General features: G+C 41.3%; 1 protein-coding gene across 7 annotated transcripts in view; it reads left to right on the top strand.

Moving 5' to 3' along the window:
• Positions 1–27,100, top strand: part of FIP1L1 (factor interacting with PAPOLA and CPSF1) — a 46,514-nt gene that overhangs the window by 3,040 nt on the left and 16,374 nt on the right. For 4 of the 7 annotated variants that reach the window (XM_075566624.1, XM_075566623.1, XM_075566617.1 and 1 more), the window contains exons 1-14: positions 594–808; positions 4,748–4,796; positions 7,442–7,499; positions 8,198–8,298; positions 8,431–8,495; positions 9,717–9,824; positions 10,991–11,121; positions 14,255–14,364; positions 15,297–15,396; positions 16,876–17,038; positions 18,767–18,814; positions 19,614–19,640; positions 20,350–20,404; positions 24,279–24,334. In XM_075566624.1, the coding sequence (XP_075422739.1) occupies positions 634–808; positions 4,748–4,796; positions 7,442–7,499; positions 8,198–8,298; positions 8,431–8,495; positions 9,717–9,824; positions 10,991–11,121; positions 14,255–14,364; positions 15,297–15,396; positions 16,876–17,038; positions 18,767–18,814; positions 19,614–19,640; positions 20,350–20,404; positions 24,279–24,334 (1,246 nt within the window). In that variant the 5' untranslated portion in view covers positions 594–633. Of the gene's footprint in view, positions 1–593; positions 809–4,747; positions 4,797–7,441; positions 7,500–8,197; positions 8,299–8,430; positions 8,496–9,716; positions 9,825–10,990; positions 11,122–14,254; positions 14,365–15,296; positions 15,397–16,875; positions 17,039–18,766; positions 18,815–19,613; positions 19,641–20,349; positions 20,405–24,278; positions 24,335–27,100 lie in introns of those variants that run through there. The other 3 variants (XM_075566625.1, XM_075566622.1, XM_075566626.1) reach the window with 2 other exon arrangements.

The raw sequence follows: 27,100 nt of genomic DNA, 5'->3' as shown, positions 1-27,100 counted from the left end.
AATAGATAAAAAAAACAAATAGCATACTTGTACACTAGCATGGGCTTCCTCCACCATACAAACCTGCCATGTGTAAACAAGACATTCTTAGTTGGATTCTATCTTGTTAATTTAGGCATCAGCGGTCTCATGGATTTCAATGCTGCGCTCCATGCAGTACTTTTTCAATTAAAACATTGGTGGGCAAACGACGTTTCACTTTTCTGATTTAATAAATTATTATTTCCCTACGTTGTGACCATCATTTTTTTAATATGATATTGTAAAATTGTACAGAAACAATGACTTTGACCACCACATTTTCCTTAAATTTGCCATGTTTGTTTTTTTTTTTTTTAACAACAACCCCTCCAAATCACACTTCTTTAATTCCTTGGACACTAACATATCTGTAACTAGTAACTATATGGTTGTCTCCTCCACAAGAATGTGGGTTATTATTGACATGAGGGAACAGAAAGGGCAAAACAATGCCTTCAGTCCACATGGCCGCCAAAGCTTCCAGAGCGCTTCACGTGACGGAAGCGGCGCCTTCCGGGTGCTGGCAGGTATATCCGGGTACTCGCCGCGGCGGGCCTGCCGAAGTCTCGCGATACCAGCATACCTCCCTCCCTCTGTCCCTCGCCAGGAAAGATGTCCGCCGGCGGAGAGGTGCTGGAGCGGATGGCGGTGTCGTCGGAGATGAGCGGCGCCGTCCCTCCTCCCGCCTCAGCCTCCGCAGCCGTTACCACAACCGCCACCGTCTCCTCCTCCTCCGGGACGGCGGGCACAGGACAAGTCGGGGATGAGGAGGAGTGGCTGTACGGGGGTGCGTGCCCTGTCTGTGTGTGTCTCATGGTCGCTGATTCCCTCCTCCATGTCACACGCAGCAGCAGAGACGGGGACACCCCGCCATGTCTCCTCTGTCACCGCGGCGTGTGGGGAGAAGGGAGGGGATTTCTAGCTCCCAGACATAGCCGTTGGTCAGCAGGCCCTTTATCAGGGAGAGCGGGTCACACACGTGTGCTTTTTTACTTACAATAACCAGGGAGACGAACAAAAATAACCCATTGAAATTATCCTTTTAATACCTGGTCTTTTATACTTCTTTCTACCACGTACAATGTCATTTTATATAATCTATTTACAGTCTTTATTAGGCTGCACTTATAGTGACAGAGACGCAACGTCACGTCAAAACAAATGCATTGGCGCCGTCGTGTGCGCATCTAGTAAGCGTGGCGGAGCGATGGCTTGGTCGCGATCGCTGGAAGTCATCTTAATTTTATTTTTCCAGCAACCGCAGCCTCACGTCGCCGTCACTATAAGCGTAGCCTAAGGCTTTGCCTATAGTGACGGCGATGCGATGGGTGACGTCACCCGTCGCCACCGGCGAAAGTTATGTTTTGCCGGTCGGCGGCATCGCAGGATTCCCGCAATTTGATTTGTTAAAGGGTCGTCACGTGACGCGACGACCCTTGAAAAATCTAATTTTGCCGGTGGCGGGTTTTGGCGATGGTGACGTCGCTTGTCGCCGTCGCGTGCACTATAAGCGCACGCGGCGGCAATGCTTTTGTTTTCGGGCGAATTCTCGTCGCCGGCACTATAAGCGCAGCCTTAAGGAGTGTCTGCTCCATCAACCTTTTACAGGCCTTCTGCAGTCCCCACGCCTGTGCTGTTCTGTGAAGTGTTGCAAAATAAGAGGAATCTTCAAACCAGATATCTGGCCGTTGGTTGCGGTGGCGCACCTCGCATCAGGAGAGCTGCAGGTTTCATTAGTGACACTCCAATAGATCTCACAAATATACGTTCTCCATCCTGAATCCCACCAGTATTGCCATTGTGATGTGCAATGTTGCTGGAAATAGGACTCTGTTAGCCTTAAATGAATATTCCCAGGAGACCTGGAATTACAATATGGTACACATCTAGCAGAGTGCTGGCGTTTTTGGCATCCGTAGTCTTTCTGTATATAGTCAGTACTAGATATATGAACTTTTCACACGCGTGTGTAAACTTTACAAATGTCACCCTTTTCAGTTGGATGAAAAAGTTTGCTTAGTTGCAATAAGTTCGTTTAACGTTAAAAAGCCATAGGCATTGGATGTTCCATTAACTGTGATATAACTTGATAACTTTTGCTTTCGAAATTCATTTAAACTTGGAGAAAGACTTAATATATGGCACTTTACAAATAAAAATGGAAATGGTGCATTTTGAAAAATTTGGGTTTGGAACTTTTGGTGACAAGTTGTAGCGATGTTTTGCCTACATACTGTAGCAGGTTTGCATTTCGCTAGTCAGTACTTAAGTGTGTGAGGGTTTGAAATCTTTGTGCACTGCACCTTGTGATAACTTACAATGTACCGACAACATACAATGAATATAACTTCTCCAGCACCAACACCCCTACACTGTTTAGAGTTAATGGGGTTGAACCAAAAGTGATCCTTGTGTTTAATGTTTGTGTTACAACGTTTTTATGTTTATTAAACTGTAATGTCATGTACCGAGTATGAAAAGTGACACTGTTTAAAAAAAATTTTTTTTTAAATCAGCTAAAAACAAATGTTCACCTGCAGTTCTCAATAAGTGCCCGTCATTCGCCTTTGATCTATTCCCAATCTCTACACTTGATGATAACTACTTTTCTAATATGATGTGGTTACAGCAAGCCTCCCTCGTACACTTGCTTTATTATGGGGTCAAGGGCATTTTTGAGACGTTAAACTGGCTGACCATCCATACATTTGTTGTATGATTAGAATAACCTCTCCGACACTTTTTAAATACAGGAAGTCATCAGATGACTAACACTTTCCCACAAAATCAGTAGAACTTAAACATGCCCTTCTAGGACCAAAGGGAACACATTTTAATGGCATGTTCGATAGGTTAAATGTAGCTGTTTGATACCATTTTAAACAAATCACATAAGTACTTTAAAATCCTTTTTGAACTTTTTTTTTGTTTAAAGAGCTAATCGGTAAGAGTGATAATTACCACACCACATTAAAATTAAACAGAGTGAAAGAAAATACACTAACTTGTTTTTACGCAAGAAGCCATTACAGTGATTGTCAATCGATGCCCTGCTATTTGGGACTGCTCCTTTTGCAGGGTTGATGGACGCAAGTTATCAGTAAATGTAGTGTTTGCTGCGCTATCAGTGTTCTGTCTTCCCTTTGCCTTGCTACACCTATAAAAGCCATAGCCAGGATAAGAAAGGGGATTATGTGATGCACCGTAAAAGTTTGTCCAGACTATCAGTAATCAGCTGCTGAATGGTGCAGATATTAATCACTTATCAAGAAGCCATTTAACAAAAATTGCTGTTTAATATATACAGGTAACATATGCAACACATACTCACATTTTGTTGGCTATACAGAAACATTGATGCAAAAACATTTTACTATGAACTTTTGTTAAAAAAAAAAAAGGAAAGAAAATCAACCCCAAAATAAATAACTTTTAGGTGCATGGGGTTAAGGGCTTGAAGCCTGCTAAAGGAAGTACTGTTGATACTTCTTAGGCCGCGCTTATAGTGCGCCCGTCGTTGCTAGCGAAAGTTGTAATTCGCTTTGCTGCGCCGTCGCGGGCGACCAGGTCATTGATTGGTTCAGAGGCTGTCACATGTGGCGACAGCTTCTGAAAAATCAAATTTGACCGGCTTCCACATTTCGCGTCGCTCCGTCGCGCTTACTATAAGCGCACGCGACGGCAGCACTACATTTGTTTTCGGGCGACGTTTTATCGCCGTCGCTGGCACTATAAGCACAGCCTTAGAGTTGCGGTTCTCAGCATTTATTACTTGATATAAAACACTGCATGTTCCCTGTCATAACTGTCTTCCATTGGTCATGTACCTTCCTAAACATAAGCAAAACATAACTGTGTCCCTTTCACTTGCAGTTATGGTATCCTGCCCATGATATAATAGCAGTTCCTTCATTAACATGGTCTGTGTACTTGAGCTTCAGTACTCACTGGAGGATTAGTGGTAGTGGCTTACAGTAGTTATATTAATTAAGCACTTGCACTCAGCGCCACGAATATACCTGGGACATTTTTACTTGTGTGCTAATCTCATTGAGGTGCATACTTTTATATTTAGTGGATTAGATAATGCTGCTTTGTAAATACCCTTCTTGAGATGCAAGAGCTCAGACAGGATACCTTATTTTGGGGGAAAAAGAAGCAGTGCTTCAAAGAAACTGTTATAATAGTACCAGAGATTTTACTTAATCTGCCTGTTAGATTGCTGCCTGAAACTGGTGCAACCGAACACATTTTGGAGACATTGAGTTAGCCTTAATAGTGACTTGCCTTAGTTGTTTTTTGAAGTCTTGTTGTGGAGCGGTTGACTAAGATGAATTTCTCTTAATTTAATTATATATTATTTACACTGCTATTCTAGTTCTGTGTGGCCTGACTATATATTGTGTGTAGTTGAAGATCTGTTCATGTTGAGTTATTCACATCTTGGAGTCCGTCCGGTGTGTGTATAAAAAGCACGTTTTCTGCTCCCACTCAATGCAAGATTTTCCACTGAACTATAGCACAGATGTGACCAGCTGAAAGATTTTACTTGTCTTTGAGAGAGATGATCGTTTCCAGTTACTTAAATACTATGAATAAAGATATTACAGAAGTAAAATATGTCTTTATTTAGGTGCTATTTAAACTACTCTACTTCACCTTCTATAGGAACAGATAGTTTAGATACTTTAAAAAGGTACATTTACATGTTTGTTTCTTTTTATAGAAGAAAATGAGGCTGCGGGACCAGAGGATGATGAAGAGGACATTACCAGGTGAGTTCTTGTACTGTGTGCCTTTACTTATTATTGCTGTGCATGAAACACTTTGCAGGTAGTCTGCAGTGTATATATGAAAAAAGGGAAAAGGTCCCATTGATATCTCTGCTAGTTCAGATAGGGATAATGTATCAATGTATCAATGACACATTTATTTATTCAATATACTAAAATATATACCACTGATTAATTTACAATGATTAAAAGGAAAGAGGAGGAGGATAGCTAGGGAAACTGGTATGCAGCCTAAATATATATTCCAATTAATCAATATGTGACAGCCGGACAATGGTCTACTCCAGGGGCACGCAAACGTTTTTTTGCTGCGCCCCCGCCTGCTCCTGTCAGTTCTGAGCCCCCCCTCCCTCCTTACCTCGTGCGGCGTCAAATGCCCCGCAGGGTGACGTCATGTCACGTGACCCGCAGCGTCACTTGCCGCGTGTAACGTCACATGACCCCACGGCGTCATTTGACGCTGTGTTGCCATGGACACGAGTGACGACGGCAGAGTCCAGTTACGTTTTAGTTGCGGGGGCATCACGCGATCCCCTGGCATTTAATTTAAATGCCTCGGGGAAGAGCGCAGAGCCTCTGCAACCGCTCGCGCTCCCCCAGAGAAATCCAGCGCCCCCCACTTTGCGCATCGCTGGTCTAACCCATGAGTTTAAAGGCGAGCAAATCTTACTCTGTATAGTTTTAAAGTTGCAGAGCAAGCAATATCCCACATGTGTTTTTTTAAATAAATCAGTTCTGTACTATGAGAAAATACGTGTAGCATTTTTTTAAAACAACTTTGACATTTGTAATGTATTATAATGTAACAAGCAATTTTTGTTTCTATAGCAACCATTTACAAAGTTTCATCCCCTTCCAAAACAGGCTCTGGCACATCCCTTTTAAGCCGTGTCCCCTCTAGCAGTGCACCAATTATATCTAGTGACTGCCTGGTCACATGATCTTCCCTACAGAACTTTGGTCCTCTTCTGCTGCACTGACAGCCATTTGTGAACCCCCAAGCCGAATCCTAGCTGATAGATCGGCAACTTAGCTAATTACTAATCATTGTATGGATTGTATTGATGCACATATTAAAGGGAGAGAAAAAAACGACAGCTTGGACTGCTGCTTTAAGGTAGGTAATTCTTGCTCTGTGTTGCTGGCTAGATCAAGCTAAAGGGTAGGTCAAAGCTATTCCTAATATCCAAAGATGATGTACATAAAATTGCTACTAATAGTAATAAATCAATGTCCCAAAATGTGCTGGATATTGCAGGCTGGGGGAAGGCAGAGTGCTGCTGCCGGCTGCGATTCTCACAGCTCCCTGCTACCCCTCACTCTGGTCTCCATGGTGTCCCACTTCACACTAGGACAACTCCCTTTATAAATCAATTAAAAGCAGGGTTAAGAATAGCTTTGACCTACCCTTTAGCTCAACTATTGGATTAACAATTACTACCTATATAACTGATCTGCACTTTAGCGGTAGATCAGTTTTGAAGACTGAAAAAAATAGATCTAGCGAGTAATACAGAGTAAGATTTGCCTACCTTAAAACTATACCGAGTAAGATTTGCTCGCCTTTAAACTCATGGGGTAGACCAGGGCTGCACCTCCCCTGCCTGCCAGCCCCTGTGCTTGCGCCCCCCTTACCTAATATCCAACGTCAAATGACGTCGCATGACCCAGCGGCGTAATTTGCCATCACGTTGCCATGGCGACGCATCACCGAAGATAAGGTAGGCGACATCCGCGTCCCCCACTTTGCGCACCCCTGGGGTAGACAATTGTCCGACTGTTACGTATTGATGAATTGGGATATATTTTTCGTCTGCATACCAGTTTCCTAAGTATATTGAATAAATAAATGTTATGCTTTCATTTAGTCATTGATACCTCATGCCGACCTGAACATTCATACTACTATTTAGTGCGCACACATTAGCAGAGATATCTTTGATTGTTTGAGCCGGCAGTGTATCACAGCGGGAAATAAGACATTTCCCACAGCAACGATGTTAGATACATGTCATGGTAAAAATGGTCACCATGATAAATTGAGTAACCAAAAATACGTAATTGACTGCTGGTTAATTTTAAACTATTTTTTTTTTTTTTTTCATATTACATGTTAAAAAAGAAATAATTTGGAATGTATAAATGAAAGTTGCGTTTTAAAATAAATAAATCACAGCTTTTCCCCACTAACCCTGAACATCAGAGATGGGGGTGAGGACAGGATCAAGAAGCAGGGTGGCCACATTCATTGACTGCCTTCCTGTTTTCCTTTGTTTTTCTTGGCTGCCCTCTGCCAAAATGTTCATGGTTATCTGGAAACGCCTCCCCCTAAGTGACCTCCCACCACTCCTCTCTGATTTGGGGGAGCGGGGGACTCTTGAGAAGGGAGTTAAAGGAGTCTGGGGCGTCACTGTGCTTGGGATCTGGGGGTGGGGGTAGGGAGGAAGTCGGGTGCCTCTATCCCCATTTTGACGCTGATGCTTCTTAAACTGCATATTACTAACTGTTCCTGCAATGTTATCCCTAATATTGACTTAAAGTTTTTTATTATCACAATGTTACTATGAAATTGGTATACTGTCCAGCTCTATTGGACCTCTTAATGAATGAAGTCATGTATTTTGCAGCTCCCACCCCGCCACTGGCGTCGAAGCAGAAACGACAGAGAACGGTGTGGTGAAAACGGTAATTTTTACATTTCCTTGCTATTTCTGTTGGCAAAGGGAGGCAGTGATTTTTATGAACTTCGAGAAAGCAAGGAAAATTTGTTTTTTAAACTTTAGTCCAGCACATGATTTACTATTAAAATAAACTGAAGAGATTAATCAGGCCAAACCGGTAAAGAACACTGTTTGTGTCCCTGAGATGGCACTGGAGAATGGGTATTGTACCGAGTCATGATGCATTGGTGAAATCATCAGTGAGTTAATTACTGTATGTTATCATAATGTATGCCTTTAGTAAGTCATACATTCACCATCTGCCCCAATCACCTGAACAGGCTAAATTTAACTAGTAATGGCAGAATAAATACGATACCACATTTTATTCTAAATATTTAGTGCTGGTAGCTGAGAAAAACATCTTAAAGGAGGGCAATTATATTATTTGTAGCATTTAAATTGGATATGCTATTGTTCAGGGGTGGCCAACACCAGTGCTCCTGGGCCACCAACAGGTCAGGTTTTAAGGATATCCCTGCTTCAGCACAGGTGGCTCAATTGTAACACTGCGCTACTTATTGAGCCACCTGTGCTGAAGCAGGATATCCTTAAAACCTGACTTGTTGGTGGCCCTTGAGTACTGGTGTTGGCCACCCCTGCTATAGTCTTTTAATAAGGTGTTTGAGCTGATTTGTAATTTGGTTTCTATCCCCGTGACAGGTGATGGAGACAGAGGATGACAGTGAAAGTGACAGTGATGACGACGATGATGATGTCCATGTCACTATAGGAGACATTAAAACTGGAGCGCCACAGTATGGGTAGGCTTCAGTTGTCCATGAGAGCAAGTGACGAGCTTTATGAAGCCATGCTAGCTGATTTATTTATTTGTTTTCTAGATGCCACATAAAATTAATTTTTTCCCCTTTAATGTGTCTTAACATATTTCGTAGGAGCTATGGAACAGCCCCTGTTAATCTGAACATTAAAACAGGAGGGAGAATTTACGGAGCTGCTGGTAAGTCATTTGTAACTCTTCAAAATCTATAGGTACGTCGGCATAATGTGCAATCGGTTTAAATGTTGTGGGGAAGAGCGCCGTGTGTGGGGGCTCGGTGCCATCAAGCCAGCCTTGAATTCTTAAGCAAGTTTGAATATCCTTACTGTTACCTTAAGTGAGAGTTTGTGACGTGTGCATGTCACAAGGGCCAGCACGCTTGTGACTCTTCTGATGTCCAGTGAACGTCCTCCCTTTTGTTAAATGTCATTGCTTGCTCTCGGGGGTACACAATCAGAATAAAAGAACTTCATCTTCCATTCCCTAACTCAGAGCGGGGGCATGGAGGAGGGGGAAAGGTCATGATTAGAATTGCTGCTGCACAAGTGGTCCCATGACGGCAGTGCCAGAATATCTACTGGCTGCCAATAAGGCTAGTACAACATGTTATCCCCTTCTTCTAACCCTGTGTTACTTGCGTGGTGTCGTGAAGCAGGCGCGCTCCTTTTTTTTCACCAGGAAACGCCCCATTCATCAAATATCTACCTGCGATGTACTGGTACTTGTTTCAAGAAATAAATACCCACCAGGCAATAAATAAAAAGAATATGTTGCAATGTTCCCCTTTATTATTGACTCTGTCAGTAATTGCGCCGGCTGCCATTTGTATTTCGTACAAGTGCCCAGAGCTGAACATGTTCCTGTGCTAGCAGGCTTTGGTTAGTAATACATTGGAGCATATTGTTTCGATGGCACCACATACTATATTTAAGCAAGAGCAATAAATTGTAGATCTAAAAAGTAAGCTTTACATTTTAGGACATTTCTAGAGTTTTCAAAATCCCATTACATTTAAAAAAAAGAGATGTGGGAGATAGCAGCTTCAATAAGAGTTTTCTTATCTCTAAAATCTGCTATGAAGTGTGTTCATCGGTACACTTTCTCCTTTGTACCTCATGTGAGCTCAGGGTAAGTTAACAGGCCTTTTTGTTAGCACTTGTCGTCCCCAAGATTCATGGCATGTTTTTATTAATGGGAAAACCTTGTACGGCACGATTCTCGTCCTGCGGTTGAAGTGATCGTTTTCAGAATTTCTAAATGGTCACTTCCCCACCGGGTGAAATTCTGAATGTCGGTGACTTTTCAGGGATTTTAATGCAATGAAAAACGATCAGACGTTAAAAAAATATTTGTAGACTTTAGTCGTTAAAAATACATCTTCTGTATTTTTATTCTGCGCAGGAGGAAAGGTTAAAGGGGTTGATCTGGATGCCCCGGGAAGTATTAATGGTGTTCCTCTCCTGGAAGTAGACTTGGATTCTTTTGAGGACAAACCTTGGAGAAAACCAGGTAATGAAATGTGCATCTTTGTTTAGTATGGATTTTTCTTTGTTTTTTGTCTTCCAGACAAACTGCTATGTAAATGTTTGGTAATAGTGTTAACATTTATTTAAATGGGTGTTGGTACTTTCTAAGGCTATGGACGGTGGATTGGATAATGATAGTGTAAAGGAGGGAGTGGTGTAGGGGCAGCCTGGGAGGCAGGGGTGGGTGGAGGTGATGATTGACAAGGCATGGATAATAGGCTGTGCAGAAGATGGCTGGGGTTGTACTTGGTATGTAATCTTTATTTATTTAGCTCCATTAATGTACGTAGCGATTCATAGCAGTATACATGTGATATATTATAAAATAACCAAACACATAATGGGAATAAGACATAAAAGTAACCTTAGGAGAAAAGCTGTGCCTGCCCCGAAGAGCTTACAATCTAAGTGGTACGTAGGAAGAACTTACAAAAACAGTAGGCAGGTGTTGTGGTAAGGGGGCCAAGGTCAATGTATGAAGTGTATTGTATCGGCCACCTACCTACCCATATGCATCGTTAAGGGGGTGGGTTTTAAGATGGGTCTTAAAGGGGGGTAGAGAGGGTGCTACTCGGATATTGAGGGAAACGGCATTCCAGAGGTGTGGGTCAGTCAGTGAGAAAGGTTGGTGATGAAATTTGGGAAGGGTGGAGCAGGGGTGCTCAACTCCAGTCCTCAAGCCCCCCCAACAGGTCAGGTGTTCAACCTGATTGAGTCACCTGTGCTGAAGCTGGGATATCCTGAACACCTGACCTGTTGGTGGCCCTTGAGGACTGGCGTTGGCCACTCCTGCGGTAGAAGCCGATGTATTAAGATATATGCACACAGGGCACAATACATCAATAAACTGGAAATGCATATGTAATAGTGTCATGCAAATGGCTAGTGTCACACAGCAAGGGAGAAATGCTTGAACTCAAACACTGGTGGGTGATTAAAGGTATCTCTTCTACTTTTGTGTTCTCTCTTAATACAAAAGCCGTTTTTTTTTCCCTGTCTAAATGAGGTAAGAATTTAACAAGGATTTGGGGCGTGAGAGCACTGAAAAGGCTAAAGACTTTTTGGGTTGATTGCAAAAAAGAAGTTCAGCGTTGATATATTCATAGCAAATGTAACCGCATTACCCTGTATTTCTTTTCTGATCTTTAGGTGCTGATCTCTCTGACTATTTCAATTATGGTTTTAATGAAGACACTTGGAAAGCTTACTGTGAGAAGCAGAAGAGGTTAAGGATGGGCCTGGAAGCACTTCCGGTTGCGTCTATAACAAATAAAATCACGGTACGTCACCTTGCTGCTCAGATAATTCAGTAGCTTTGAATGAAATTCTGATGTATGTATATCTTTATTTATATAGCGCTATCCATGTACATAGCGCTTCACAGCAGTAACACACGGGACGTAATAATAGAACACAGTGGGAAAAAGTGCTTTAGACATAAAAGTAACATTCGGAAAATGAGTCCCTGTCCCGAAGAGCTTACAATCTAATGGGTAAGTAGGAAGAACTTACAGAGACAGGAGGGTGTTATTGTAAGTGCTTTTGCAAGGGGCCAAGGTCGATGCGTGAGGTGGATACTATCGGCCACGGAGCTACCCATGTATTCATGTTGGCCACATCACACTTTAAAAACAGGAGTCACCTGACCTGCACCCCAACTGACCCCTTTAGTGCTAGTAGTTGTTAAGCACAGGTTTGTGCTCAGGCTTCCAAGGTACAGTGAATATATTGGCGTATGGAAGATGGGCTGGATAAAGATGGTATAAAGGAGGGATTTGCAGAGTAGTGTGGGGCAGGGATGGGTGGAGATGATGGGCTGTGCAGAAGACATCTATTAAGTACACCTTTTGTAAGGCTGTGCTTCTTTTTATCAGAGCAACTTGCTTTACAACGGTTAATAAATACCGAGTAGTGTTATACACGTGACCTGTGCTGCAAGTGTTATTTCTATTCCTTTTCTGTGTGAGGAAAATACACGGTTAGTTCATAAACGAATACGCAGCAGAACTTTTTCTGTTATACTGAGGGTAACCTGTGCATTTTTTAGCTTTTCTTTTGTTATTGAGGGTATACAAGCAGCAGTGAATGCTTATGGCAGTTTTTCTTTTTTGCAGTTTTACTTAAGAGATTTCTTCTTGCTCTTTTCCAACACTGCTTTTATTTTTTAAATCTGATGTTTTGCTAAGGAGGTAAACGTTATGAAATATGAAGTGTCCAGAAGATTAAATCGGAGCTCTCCCCAGAGCCCAGTGCAGTCTGAAGGTTACCATGCTAACTGACATTGCAAATGCATTCAATGATTACTTTGTGGGGTGTGCTACTAACTTATTAGCGAAACGCAGCCCAAACCACAAACCTGAATCTCATCCTGGGAGTATCCATATAGCCCCACCCCTCCCAACACTGCCCACAATTTTCAATTTGGCCCAGTATCCGAAGAGGAGATTACACAAGCACTTCCCAAATTAAAACTAAGCAGCCAATGTGGACCCGACTTACTACAATCTAGGTTTCTAAGACCTGGTGCCCCAGCCATTGACAAACCAATTGCTTCCATAGTCAACTCTATCCTGTCTGCAGACCATATCCCTAAGACCTGGAAAGCTGCCAAAGTTGTCCCAATCTTCAAAAGCGGGGACAAAAACACTGTCTCAAACTACAGGCCAATCTCCCAATCCTATCCAAAGTTATGGGAAAATGTGTCCACTCCCAATTAAGCGATTACTATAACAAGACAAATTTCCCTAGCCAATTCCAATCTGGCTTTCGCCCCAAACACTCCACCGTAACTACCCTGCTAAAAGTTTGCAATGAAATCCAGTGTGGAATGGAACGGGGTCAACTCACTGGTGCAGTATTCCTAGATTTTGCAAAGGCTTTTGATACTGTTGATCATGCTATCCTGCTTAACAAACTCCAGAGCTCTGGAATAGGGAAGCATGCTTTAAACTGGTTTCAGTCCTACCTATCAGGAAGATCCCAACATGTGTCCATCTCGGGCTCTAACTCGCAAGGCTCTGTTCTGGGGCCCCTACTCTTCTCAGTGTTCATTAATGATCTTCCCACAGCTTGTAAGGAAGCCTCAATACACATTTATGCAGATGACACAATCCTATATGCACACAGCCATAGCCTCTCTGACCTTCAACACATACTTCAGTCTGACTTTTTGAGACTCGAAAACTGGATTTCCCACAACAAACTGTTTTTAAACACTGACAAGACTGTAACAATGGTATTTGGGACCAAGACTAAATTTTTAAAGCTTCCAGTGACTGAGCTCCAGATTAGAACCAACAATAACACCACCCTAACCCCTGTCACTAGTTTTAAATACCTGGGCATATGGTTTGACTCCCACTTAACATTCGGGATGCACATTGATACCCTGACAACCAAGACCTATGCCAAACTAGGGGTACTTTACAGGAACAAATACTCCCTAAGTCTCCTGGTCAGAAAACGTATCGCACAGCAGATGCTAATGCCAATTATTGACTATGGAGACATAGTATATGGCTCGGCACCTCAAACCCACCCTAGCAAACTTGACACCCTCTACAATTCAATTTGTCATTTTGTTCTCCAATGCAACTACAACACACATCACTGCGAAATGCTCAAAGAACTAGATTGGTCATCACTCGAGTCTAGGCGCAAAGTTCACCTTTCCTGTCTTGCCTTCAAATTCTTTATGGGCAAGCTACCCAGCTACCTGAACAAGCTCCTCACCCCTACCACATGCAGCACCTATCACCTGAGATCAGACTCCAAAAGACTGTTCATGGTCCCAAGGCTCAACAAAGTATCCGGCCGCTCCTCCTTCTCTTACCATGCACCCCAAAACTGGAACAACCTACCAGAGACTCTCACATCCACCACCAGTTTAAGTTCTTTCAAATCTAAGGCTGTCACACATTTTAATCTGGTCTGTAACTGTTTCATACGCCCATAATATATATTATCTTTAACTGTGCACGCAATGTCTTGTATATAATGTATTCTCTGCTCATTTATGTAACTGTATTTGTAAACATGTATTATTTGTCTTAACTCTGTGCCCAGGACAACCTTGAAAACGAGAGGTAACTCTCAATGTATTACTTCCTGGTAAAATATTTTATAAATAAATAAACCTCGGACACTGGAGATGAGCACAATCATGTGTAGCACTAAAAATATGTGAAGAGCCGGACATATTAGGGGCAAGATAACATTATGTAGGTTATATAGGCTTTTTTGGGGGAGGGACTGCTATTTTAAACTGCTGCTCTCATGTGTATTTGTTCCTTTGTACTCTGCTTTTCAGTTATTAATCTTGGAACCACCAATGTTCTTTGGTGTTGGTCGAAGATGCCGTGCGTTAGCTTAGATTAAATTCTAAGTTGCCTTTTTGCGTTGTGTCTTTAAAAGGTACAGCAAGGTAGAACTGGAAACACAGAGAAGGACAACATTTTACAGACCATAAAACCGGATTTCACATCGCCTACTTCAATGTTTAAATCCGGAATTCCACCTCCGAGGTGAGTTAAAGCAGAATCCTGTAGTTTCCTGTAGAACTGTAATGTTCTTCCCTATAATTGGGTGCAGGGCCTCTGATGCTTCATCCTGCATATGTTACAGTAAATGTCTTGCATTGTAATGTACTGTAGGTTGAAAAAATCCTCCATTGAGCTCATCCTATGTTAAATTCTAATTGTGAGATACTCATCCTAATTGTGAGATACTCATGTATTTATAGTTGTATTGATCCAGAGGAAGGCATGGGCACATGTTGTTTTCTAGGGACAGATGGGGCGGACCACTCCTAAGTGGAGGCCCCACAGCAAACGGAATCTCCTAATTCAGTATACAACAGCCACTGATGTTAAGGCCACAACCTGAAAACACCTAGACGGACTCCAGCCAAACAGTGCTGGCAGTTCTGTATTGACTGTGGTGATTACTACTGCAATTAGGCTGTTTAAGGCTATAATTGATTCATTTTTCATTATTATTATTTCCTTCCAAATTATCAGACGATTTAGTTTGGTCCACGTTTGATGTTAATCAGTTTAGCAGCCTTTTTATGACCAGGTAATTTGAGCTTACTATTTAGGGAAGTGAGGGGCAGATAGTACAGATGTAGCCAATCCTACGGTCTCCGGTGCCGCTGCCACCCGCGGTCACGACACGAGGGGATTAACACTGCATCAGGTCCCGGTCAGAAGCATGGACCCCCTGTAGTTCGATCGCAGGAGACACTGTCCCTAGTGCCGCAGACTTTTACGTGTTCGACCGCGTCGCCAGGGACAGTGTGTCTTGCAACAGTACATCTCTTACCCTTCTGTCGTCTTGCTCTTATACCGTAACTTTATATTGTGGTAGTATGTAACCGTTTGGCTGCCAGAAAGTTTCACCTTGGTCCTTGCAGTATACTCTTCCCCCCCCCCCCCTGACGCCATGTGTTTCACAGCAGGAAACTCTCCGGTACAATTGACGTAATCGGACAGACGACCAGCATAACCAGAGTAGAAGGACGCCGGCGGGGCGCCAATGAAAGCAGCAATATCCAGGTTTTGTGTGGCACACATTTTCGTCTCTGTAGAGGGGACGGCTAATGATACCGTCTCATTTTGTTGCACTAGCAGGCCCAGCGCTCTTCCTAGGGGCGGGTGGAAACACAGTCACTTGTCTGTAGTTGTAGTGACAGTGTTTCCTCGTTTTAAATCTCATTTGTTGAGACAAGCACCTACTTACATGACTAGAGGGTTGCCCTGCAAATGAGATCCTTAAGACAGAGAGTCCAGTAGTGTGCTTACAAATGCTGTGACGAGAGCCAATTGATGAGTTCCCAGTGTGTTGTGTGCGTGCAACATCTCTTATCTTGAAATGAGAATTGGGCTTTACTGCCCTAGAGACTTTTAATTCTGATATTAAAGGTGCAATCCATACCATTTAAACAGAAATGTTTTAATTCAGGTTTGAAGCAAGGGGTCTCCGTAGCTAAACCCTGTAAATGTCAGCTATGGGGACCCCCTGCTTCCAAAGATACTTGCCTCCGAAAGGGGTGCCAGTATCTCCTGGAGTTTAAAGCTCCCGGTCACATGCTCTAATATGCTCTAATATGAAGCCGCACCGGATGACGTCACGGCCCATTGAAAAGCAGCCATAATGTGAACCCTTGAGTGGCTACCGGTAAGTACCTCCGGAGCTGAAATGAATGGGTTTCCGCTCCGGAGACACCCTGCTTCAATCCTGGATTTAAAAAAAATTTATCGGCCTGGATTGCCTCTTTAAATAGGACAAACCTGTAACACAGTATCTTTGTGTGCCCTGTGTTGGGGTTTAGATATGTCTCTACACAGTCAGCAGTTTCCACGCCAAGAACTCTACCAGAGTTAAAAGAAAATACATGGAAAATAGAATAATAGAGAAAAAAAACTCCTTTGAAACTATAAAATATGTTATTGATATGTGAGATTTTCCTGTTATAAGTTGCATACACTTAAAGGATCTGAGAAAGAAAAAACAAAAAATCAGCTTTCAACTGTGTATTTTGATACTGCAGGAAGTGAATTTTTTAGGCAGTTTTTCAACTTCTGTTCCTAATTTGCACCGAAAATGCCACCTTTGAATGGTTACAGGATTTAATTAATTATCATTTTTGCTGAGTACATAAGTATTCTAAAGGGTCTATAAACATACTTAATATCTGTTAATTAAAATGGAAGAGTGGAAGTTTTGCATAGTAAAATGTTGAAAATGTAATGTGTGATGGTTGTTTTCGAAAGGGTGACTCAAACCATAAGGATAAAAAAAGCGATGTTTCTATATAAAATAATAATCGTGACCAACAAATACACAATTCTTGATCCTTACATAAACTTCCATTAACTGTAAGGAGATAAACGTCAGATTTGTTACTCCAATGTAAATATTAATTTAGAAATCGCCTACGTGAAATAGATAAACAGATCTCAGATATGGCTCAAAACCAATCCACAGTCAGCCAAACAATTCAATTCCGCCATGTCCATTTTTTTTTTTTGTAGGTCATTTCAGAGCCGTCTCCTTCTGAAGTGGATAACAACAATTTTATCAAGCCTCCACCGCCATTTTTTCCTCCCGGCGCTCCTCCCACGCATCTCCCACCACCTCCGCTATTTCCCCCTCCAAACGTCAGTAGTGCCCCACCTCTCATCCCTCCTCCCCCAGGTAAGATCTACTTAACCTGCACTAGTCTCTTTTGCTATTAGGCTGCGCTTATAGTAATGGCGACGGTGCGCAGCGCCAAAACAAGTACACATAGTCCATTGTGGGTGGCCATAGCGGGTGTGACAGCGCTGCATAGCGACAGGGAGCCCAAAATCGCTGTAGTCAATGGATTTTGTGATACACAGCGACGGCCGCATCACGTGACTGGCAGCAAGCCAATCACATCTCCATCTTGCCTTTTGTGCCTTCCCCCTTGCTGGCGTCACCGCTCCTTGCCGTTAAAGTTACCTTTAACCTTACCTTAAGCGAGTTTTAGTGTGGAAAAAAAAAACCTGACATTAGCAGGAACAATGTGTCTGTCAATGGCCACATCAAGACCGATATGGGATGCCAGTTAAAGGGGGTGCATTACCAGTGACTTACTGGTTTGCCTCTTTAAAGATGTGCACGCAGTTGCACTGACTGGGTAACAAGCTGATGAGCCTGGGATAGTAAGCGTTTCTTGGATGAAATGAGAGTTTGTTGTATCTGTGCCAGATATTGTGCTTACTTATTGTATCTGCTATGCTGGATGCCTTGTCATAGCCTTGGTTATTGTACAGGGATAATGAATCTGGTGCGGAGAATGTGTTGTGGTGCTGGTATGACCAGACTGCGAACCATCATTATCTGCTCTTTATTGTATAACCTCAAGAAATTAATGTGAATGTTATTTTAGTCTGCAATGTATAAAGCCAATTTATCGGTTTTATAACTTAACGAAGCAACAGAATGTCACCTTATTTTTGTTTTTGGTCAAAACTTACTGTCCATTTGTTGAAGTTTACTTGGGTTTTTATATTAACCAGCTATCCTCTTTAGATGTAAAAAGGGTGTTTATATCTATCTCAATCTATAATTAGCTAATTCCTGGAGCACCCTACATATGTATCTTAATCTATTGGTAGTTATTATTAGCATTATGTAGTTGGCATCCTTTGATCTAGAAGAGAAAAACATTTAAAATGTAGATCTTGCTTCCGAGAGCATGCGTTACGTGGACATTCAATTCTGCAGTGTGTGCACAAAATCTATCAAGTCATTGGTTCTATTTTAGTTCTCCTTGTTATACAAGCAGATTTCTGACTTTCTCTTGCTCTCATAAATCATCAAATATCCTTTAATACTCACTGTACATCTGCAAGTCACCGTGCTGGGCTGTGGCTTTGGCTCCCAATGGTCCGTGTTTTAATTGTGCATTTGCCAGCACTTTATCTTCAAAGCTGTTACTAAAATAGCATCATACCATACCTCCTAGGTTCACTTAGGGGAAGAAAAGGCACAGTTGTTACCTCATATTAACTAGGAGTGTTTGCCAAAAATCAAGCTCTGCAAATACAAAACATCCTTTTGAAAACAGAACCTGCTTTGAAGTTGTCTTTTTAGACTGTATTCTTTCTTCCTTGTGGAAGCTCATTTCAAGGGGAAAACTCTACTTGAATTATTCCAGTAAGGTAACCTGGAGTTTCTGTTTAACACCTTAAGTGCTGAAGCTGTGTACACAAAATATATTGAGCCTTCTAGTTGTGCCTATCTGGTGTCTTTGTAAACGCTATGGAAAAACTGGAACCAAATAGCATTTCAAACTGAAATAAACATTTGATGTCTGTGTAAATCTATCTTGTGAAACTGGAAGTGCTAATTGGCATTTGCCCTACGAGTAGTTAACAACATTTCCCCCTTTTCTAGGAACTGGAATGCCGTTATCTTTCTCGATGCAAAAACCATCTAGATATGGTACAGTGAATTTCATGATTTTACATTTCTGAATGCGTGATCTTAGTTTGATTTTAAAAAAAAATGGAATAAGTTATATGGTAGAGGGTTTCATGCTGTTTTGTAGATCTGCATAGTCTTGTGGCTGGGGAATAAACACTAAAATAATAAATACTTGCTGATCGTTTTTTCAGTGAAGTGCTATATAAACCACGTGAAACCAGTTTCCAAATGTCAAAAGTTTGCCTGCCGAATGTGACATTTCTATTTGTTTTCTTTGCTAATATTTGTGCTTTTAAAAATGTTGCTGAAATTGTGATGGAACATTCCCGGTCAATGCTATTTTCAATGACATCTGACCGTGAACATGTTCTTTGCAGTGTGTTGGGACACCAAAGATATTGGTTGGTCTTGTAAACTTCCACCAGAGGAAAGTTTATCTGTAGCCCTGCACATATCGGACACTAATATAGAGACACAGATGGTCTCCTTGCAGCCTCTGTGCAGAAGCGTGCAGAATAAGTCAGTTGCTGACATCGCAGTTACTCATACACAAGGGGTAAATCATTTTATGCTCAGAAAAGTTATGCAGAGACGGAACATGTGGTTAGGAAAATAAGTCATCCAGTTTGTTTTTAGAAAATATCATGCAATATTTTTGTGCATACATATATATTTATATATTTGCTTTTGCATTTAGAGTACAATTATTTTTTTACAGTGTATGCCTAAAATCTAAAATGTACTTGAAAGTCAAATTATAGTTGTGACAATGGAAAGATGGCACTATGCTAAGTCGTGTATTTGTCTTCCTTTTTAGGTATTCCCATCAATGTGCCACCACCAGGTAACTGCTTTGATTTTGTTTTAGTTTTTCTTAATCCTAAATGAAGTCGTAATAACGTCCTGTTTTCAGATGCTTAGGCATCACACTGCGGGGGACCCCCTGCTTGCAGAAATGCGTACCTCTGTAGGGGGTGCCATATCGTATCTCTTTGAAGTTTAAAGGTCCTGGTCATGCAGGCCAATAGGAAGCCACAACTGATGACGTCACGGCTTCCTATTGGCATGCTGGACATTTAAAGCCACCATTATGTTAGGCACACTGTTTCCCTGCCTGCAGAGAGATACCGGTACCCTTATGGAGGGAAGTATCTCGGGAAGCGGGTGATCCCCGGAGCTTAAATTAACACAGTCCAGCTCCGGAGACCCCCTGCTTCAGTCCTTTAATAAAAAATTAGCCGCCGCAATGCGGCCTGTTCTACTTAACATACAAAGCTTTTTATCTACGACAGGCTCATAGGTGTGTGTGTGCATGTGATATGTATATGTATTTATGTATATATACACCAGCTTCAGGGAAAGTAGGGACCCCTTTAGTTTTTCATTGTCTTTTATATGTCTCGCTCAATCCCCATGAAAATGTGCATAATTGTAGCTCTGTTATGTAGATTAACACTATATAAGGAGCACAATGTAGACCATGAACTGCTGGTAAAATTGATGTCACTGTATTATGTGAATTCATGTGCAAATCTATAATCTTAATATTTCAGGTTTCCCACCTCCTCCCGGAGGACCGCCTCCCTCTCTTATACCAACAATAGAAAGGTACGTGTCTTGCTTTTTGTGTGCATCACATGACATCTACTCAAATCAGTCTGCACCTATCCTGTATAATATATTCTTTTTTGCAGAGACATCCTTTCAGCCCTATATTTCCACAGATACACGAACGTGAAACTATCCCTTTTAAAAGTGTGTTATGATGACACAAAAAGAGCGGCATGTTCAGAGTAAAAGTAGCTCATTGACACCTTTTAAAAAAAAAAAAAAAAAAGTGGGGTATTTTTTTTAATTAGATGTATATTTGGGAGGGGTCAGGGTTTTACCTTTTAAGAGCCAGAGGGACCGCAGCACCGTAAGTGCCACGGCCCCTTTGGCCCTCGTAATGAAGCCGCTCCGTCGCTGATGATGGAAGGGTAGTCTTCCTTCAGTTTAACTGTGCACTAAACACATCTGGTCTGAATCTAATTCAGCCGTGGCTGTTTGTTCTTAAACCTTAGGGATCCTATTGAATGCCTGTAAATCTGTATTGCTGTATTCCGCCAATATGTCGGCTACAAACACGTTTGTGCCTTCAATACATCGCAAAACAACATTTTGATGGCCGTGTTGAAGGTGCAGAGCCCCCCCCCCTTAGGACCAAGTTAAACTAATTACAGTGTAATACGTTCAAACTAAATGATTCATGCATTTAAAAAAAAATGTGTTATTTGTGAAATTTTTCATTCTGCATGGGTTTGTAACCTAAAGTTAGGATAGGTTTTTATTGCCCCATCTTTCGTTTATCTTGTCCTAGATCTTTCTAGTTGGTTATTTGCAATAAAGGTTGCTTTTGATTACTTTATCGTTTGAGATGTAACCATTTAGATTGTTAATCTCCTCCATGACCTGTCAGAGGTCACCCCTGTAAGTGGCAATTGTGGAATATGCAAGTTTTTCAAAATGAGTTAGAAATCCTTTTGCTTGTTTGATTTTTTTTTTAAAAATAGTCTCAATTGCTAACATCTAACCCGTTAAACATATATTGGTTTCATTAGTTTAGTCATTTGTGGTATTGCAGCTTTAAAACATGAGTGAATGTTTGATTGGATTAATGCCCAGTATACAAACAGAAGCAGACAGTACTGATACGTTGAAGAATTTGGAGGAAAATTGGAGAAATAAAATGTTGAGAACTAAAGTCTGGCCTATTAAAGTCTTTTTTGTCTCTATTCAAATCACATTTATCATTTGAATGTAATTGAATAAAAAAAAGAATTGTTTTAATAACATTCAGTGCTGGGGAGACTTTAGCAGTTCATTGCTTTGTGGGTGTTTTTATATTCTAGGCAGCAATACACATGTTTAATATTCAATATTCCAACCATTTCTGAGCTGCAACTTTGAGCAATAAGATCATTGTTCTCTCTATTGTATTCTCCTATCCCTGCTTTGAATTAATAAAATAAATACAAACATGGCTTATTTTCAACATGCAAGTGTAGACTTTTCTACCGGACAATCACCTTGGATGCTGTGCCCCATAATGATCTAATATAGTTTCATCCTAACACTTGTGGAAAAACAAACCTACATCGTTATCCACATTACACTTGGTCACGTGCCAGGTCTCCATCGAAGAATCCTAAAGGCTACCCCGTCTCAAGGCTAGAAAAATGCAAACCATTTTTTTTTTATTCCTAATTGCCGGGTCTGAAAAATGTAACTGACCTCCAATAATAATATCGCTCTTCCAGCAGCGATGGGAAGACCACGCCCACAGTAGACAGAGGTCACAATACAATGTGCAGCCCCGTGCACGGCTTTGTCGGGTGCACATTTGGAAAGTAAAGCTCTGACCCCCACCCTGCCGTTCTGCATTCGCTGGCTTTCCAGCACTTGTCTATAATTGCCAAGTGAATTGTTCCTGCCTTGCTAATTGCAATGGAATTGCAGAACTACAGAGTGATACTAGAAGCACCGTGACCAACATCTCACATCACTGCTGGCTGTTCATTAAATGCACCTTTTACTTCCGCACTAAGACTATAGTATACAAATGTGTGAATAACATTGGTCTGCTATTATCATATTAACTTGCGCGATGTATGGTCCCTGGTCAAATAGCTAATTTCACATTGGAGTCAAATGGCAGATATTGCTGCGTAGCACTAACTGAAATGTCCGGTTATTTTTGTACATGAAATCATACTAATATGTAGATTATTTTTTTTTTTAAATAAAAGTTAGTCTTCACACGTAATTAAATTGTACAAGTTCTGATATGTGCTTATATTTTGGCGTGGGGTTTTTAGTGTTGTAGTCTATGGTGGATGGGGCCTTCCCCTTATGCAAGACCCACATTTCTGACTGCCAGCTCAGCAGGAATAAAACAGATGTTAAGACGTTATTGATGGCAAAGAAGATTTTGAAACGTTACCAATGCCTTTAATATTCTAAAACAACTTTAGTTTTTACTGAAGAATGTGTTACATACAGATTTCAGTTTTCTTGGCCTAAATTGATCTTTGAGCCAATGTAACTTCAGACTTCTTGGCACGCCGTGACTTGGGAAGCAGAACTTAATCAAAAACGTTGAGTAAGGTGAATATTGGTTCAATAATGGCAGGAAGTGTTAGTGTGAGAAGCTATATTCTTTCAGATTGGACCCTACACGTATAATCTTCCTTCCAGCATACCCGCAATCGCCCTCAAATGGTGGCTGACTACAAAGAAATAACATTAGCTGGCAATTGTTGAGTTATTCTATTAAACTATTTTGAGACCATTCACATTTGAGCCCACCTGGTTTAAAGAAACGCTAGACTCCCTTCCCTTCTTGCTCAGCCGCAAGGAAGGGTGAACGTATTCATTCAGTGATTATCTGTTAGTGCTGGACAACTGAGCATAGCAGATTTGAGCAAAACAGGGACCACTTGCTAATTACGTTGCCTTACAAATTATTCTATTACAAGAAGTAACATACTGTAGTGTTTCATTTCAATCAGAACACGCATAAACCACAACAACCTCTAGAACAAAATCAGCAGAATGTCAATTTTCATTATGGAATTGTTGTAACCAATAGTGCTTTGGCACATAGGCCAAATAACAGTGAGCATTTCGCTTGGCTTATAAACACTATATATGTAAATTGTTGCGTTTAAAAAAAATAAAAATGTTTAAATCAGGGTGTCTACAGAGCTGAACCACGTTAACTTCAGCTCCTCGGACCCCCTGCTTCCTGAGATACCTTTTTAGGTTGTACCGGTAGCAGCTTCAACTGGGCTAGTTTGGGCTATCATAATGGTGGTTTAAATGTCACGCAGGCCAATAGGAAGCTGTGACGTCATCACTTGGGGCTTTCTATTGATCCACGTGACCAGGGCATTTAAACTTGCAGAGCTGCTACAGGCACCCCCTACAACGGTAAGGGGAAAACATTTTTTGGAGAGCATCTGTCTCCTTTAAAAAACAACCTCCTCCCCACATCCTGTACGAAATCAACTCCTGTAATGTATCTTACCCCCCCTATGCATGTTCTGCTCTTTAAAAAGAATGATGTGTAAAGAATGATAATTTTTTTATCTCTTGCTTCTGGTAACCTTTAGACTGCAGTGGGCTCTGTGGAGTGCTTAATTTTAACCTCCCGGACACTTATTGCAAACTCTTCTCTCCTTAACGGAGCATCAGATTGAAAAAATAAAATAACAATGGCTTTGCAAAGGTTTAAAAGAGACCTTGTACAAGAAATTAAATGGGGGTGGCGGGTGGGTGGAGAATGGCTATCAGAGCACAATGCTGCTTTAAAGTGTACTCATGTACAGTTAAGTAACATTGAAAACATTAAGAAACAGCTTAACATAAGCAAGTATATAAACAAACATTTGTTTAATGCCTACATTGAAGTCTTGGATTTTAATACTCTTTATTTTTCTAGTGGACACTCCTCTGGCTATGATGGACGATCGACACCCGCGTTTCCATACGGCAGCGGTGAGCATACATGTACCGCTATCCCAATGATACGTATCTTTGCGAATTCTGTCTGTCATTGCAAAGGGAGCCTGTAGCTGTGCAAAATCCTAACACGAGTAGGGCTCTGATACATCCTTGGGGCCGCCATTTTGAATTAGATGCATAAGATTCAACTGCCAAATTAATTTGAGTGCTCTAGTGTAAAATATTGACTGTATACAGTTTGTATACAAATTCGTTTTCTCATTTGCTTAATTCCCAACATTTGTAAATAATTTAACTAAAGTGCAATCCCACATAATCGGACAGTTGAATTTCTTGGGGGCCTCTTAATTGCCCCTTTTAAACTAATGTAACAATGCTTAATGCAAAGTTTTGACTTCTTGTTTTTCTCTCTGGGCCTCTGAATTATGGAGTGGCAGTCAATCAATTAATTGTTGCCTCTTCTTATCCCACCCTGACCTTAATAGAAACCCAATAAAATGATGGCGTTTTTGTTAAAAGGAAATCAACCCACCCCCTAAGTCTCATCTCGGTATATTTAAAAATACTTATAGGTGTTAGATTCTGATAATAAAATACATCAGTCACCCAGAAGTAACCCCTGAAACCTTTGGGTTCCCCAAGACGTAGCTACTACGTCATGGGGTCTGGCACTCCAAGCACCCCATGACATAGTAGCTACGTCCAGACATCCGGCTCGTTTTGCTAGGGAAGATCGTGTCGGGAGCGCAGGACATGGTCTGAACTGAATAGGAACGGAATGGGGATAACACCTCCCCTTCCGTTATCCGTAACGGGTCAATCACATGCCGGTCACACGATCGCAGCACTCTGACCCCTCCAAACACTCCAAGGGTTTAATGACCGTACAAGAAGTCTTTAGAGGAGAGATGCAACTTATTTGTGTAACTAAAACCGTTTGTAAGACATTGAACAATGTTGTGTAATGTTTGCCAGCCGCTTTAACGCATTTGTTTCTAAAAACAATGAACTGTGAGACTAATGAAGATTACACGCAGACTCAACTGAGCTTAAATGCTCTGGGCATCCTTGGTCAAATGGGGTAAATCTGTCAGTAGAAACCTTGATCCATCCCATTCTGTCCTTGCTAAAGGGAAGCTGTACTGAACATCCGTAATCCATTGCAGCTTCAAGCAAAAGCTGTATGGTATTGTGTTTATTTAATTTTTTTGTGCTTTTATTTCATTTTCTTCTCGTCAACCGTTTTTCGATAGCTGCTGTCATGGAATAAGACAGGCACGTGCGTTACATATGCTATATCAATCGGAATACTCTTCTTTAGCTGCCTCCAGCTGGATGGTTTTTGTTATGAGCAAGTTCTATAAATATCATTATTCCTTCTTGCAGAGCAATTTTACTATAAAAGTCACACGGTATTCCAGCCCAACAAATCTATTGGACTGTTGCATAGTAGATGAGGTTGAAAAAAGACATGCGTCCATAAAGTTCAACCGTTGCTAAATTTAGACAACAGATACTTTATCTTATATCCGTACTTGCATTATATTGATCCAGAGGAAAGCAAACAAAAAACCCCAGTGAAATATCATCCAATGATATCTCATGAGGGGGAAAATAAATTCCTTCCTGACTCCCAAGAAATGCCTATCGGATTGCTCTATGGATCAACATCCTTCCCATCTTTACTTATTTGGTATATCCCTGTATACCTTTTTAAAAAGATGTCCAAACTTTTTTTTAACAAATCTATTTTATCTGTCATCACAGAGAATATTTCCTTCCGGATAGACATTGGCTTACTTGTCATGCTCCATACAGGGCAGCCAATAGAAAGCTACATCATCATCAATAGATGAGATTGCAACTTTCTATATGTGGCTTGGCAGCCATATTTGTAGTTTTTGTGCGCGGAGGACCACGGATCCGCTCCAGGGGAGCTTCAGGTTTTGAGGAGAAAAAAAAATATATATATATATACTGAATTTGGAGGGGATTGCTGCTTTAAGACGGTAGGAGATCTGTTGGGAAACACTGAATTATGTTGCAAGTGCCAAGGAAAGAAATAGGAGGATTCAGGGCACTTCGGATTTGCAGAGAAGAAATGTATTCTTTTAGTGGCACACACTAAAAGAATAAATTACTTCTCTGCAAATCCTAAGTGCCCTGGATCCTCGTACTACTTTCATATACTCTGAAACTACAACAGACAGGTTGTTTCCCTGAACCACGGAGCACCGGTACACTAAGAGCAAGTATACTGCTGATATTAGTACTTTTTAAGGTGTGCAAGGCTACTCTATTTGCAAGTGCCAAGGAGCCACCAGCAGGAGTCCCCGGCATCAACTCTCATCTTTTGTCAAAAGCATCTATGAATTTAATGACATGTTAAATTCAATGATGGACAATAAAATCAGAGAAATGCAATTGCTAGCTCCCTGCAACTGCAAACAGTGTAAGTCTACTTTAATGTAACAGGATAAATCAACCAAACCAAACACAACCTGTAATGTAGACAAACCCACTGGGGCTAAGAATTTAGTTACCTGGCTGCTAATGTTCCTAATGACCACGTTTTGGAAGTGGAGCCACTGCCAACCGTTGTGGAATACTAGTTGAAAAGTATTGCTTTCTGCAGTCAGCTGTAGTATAATGATGACGTATACGTCAATGGTTCTTACGCTGGGAAGTTCCTAATGTGTAACTTAAGGACTTTTTAATGAGTAAAATAAACCATCTGTTAGATCACTATGAGTTGCCCCCTCCTACTCATCCGCTCACAGAGGACGTACTTTCTTATAT

The sequence above is a fragment of the Ascaphus truei genome, chromosome 1 (assembly GCF_040206685.1).
Source record: "Ascaphus truei isolate aAscTru1 chromosome 1, aAscTru1.hap1, whole genome shotgun sequence".
NCBI classification, from domain to species: domain Eukaryota; kingdom Metazoa; phylum Chordata; class Amphibia; order Anura; family Ascaphidae; genus Ascaphus; species Ascaphus truei.
Note: the sequence above shows the minus strand (reverse complement) of the source record. Positions and strands in the feature narration are given on the sequence as shown.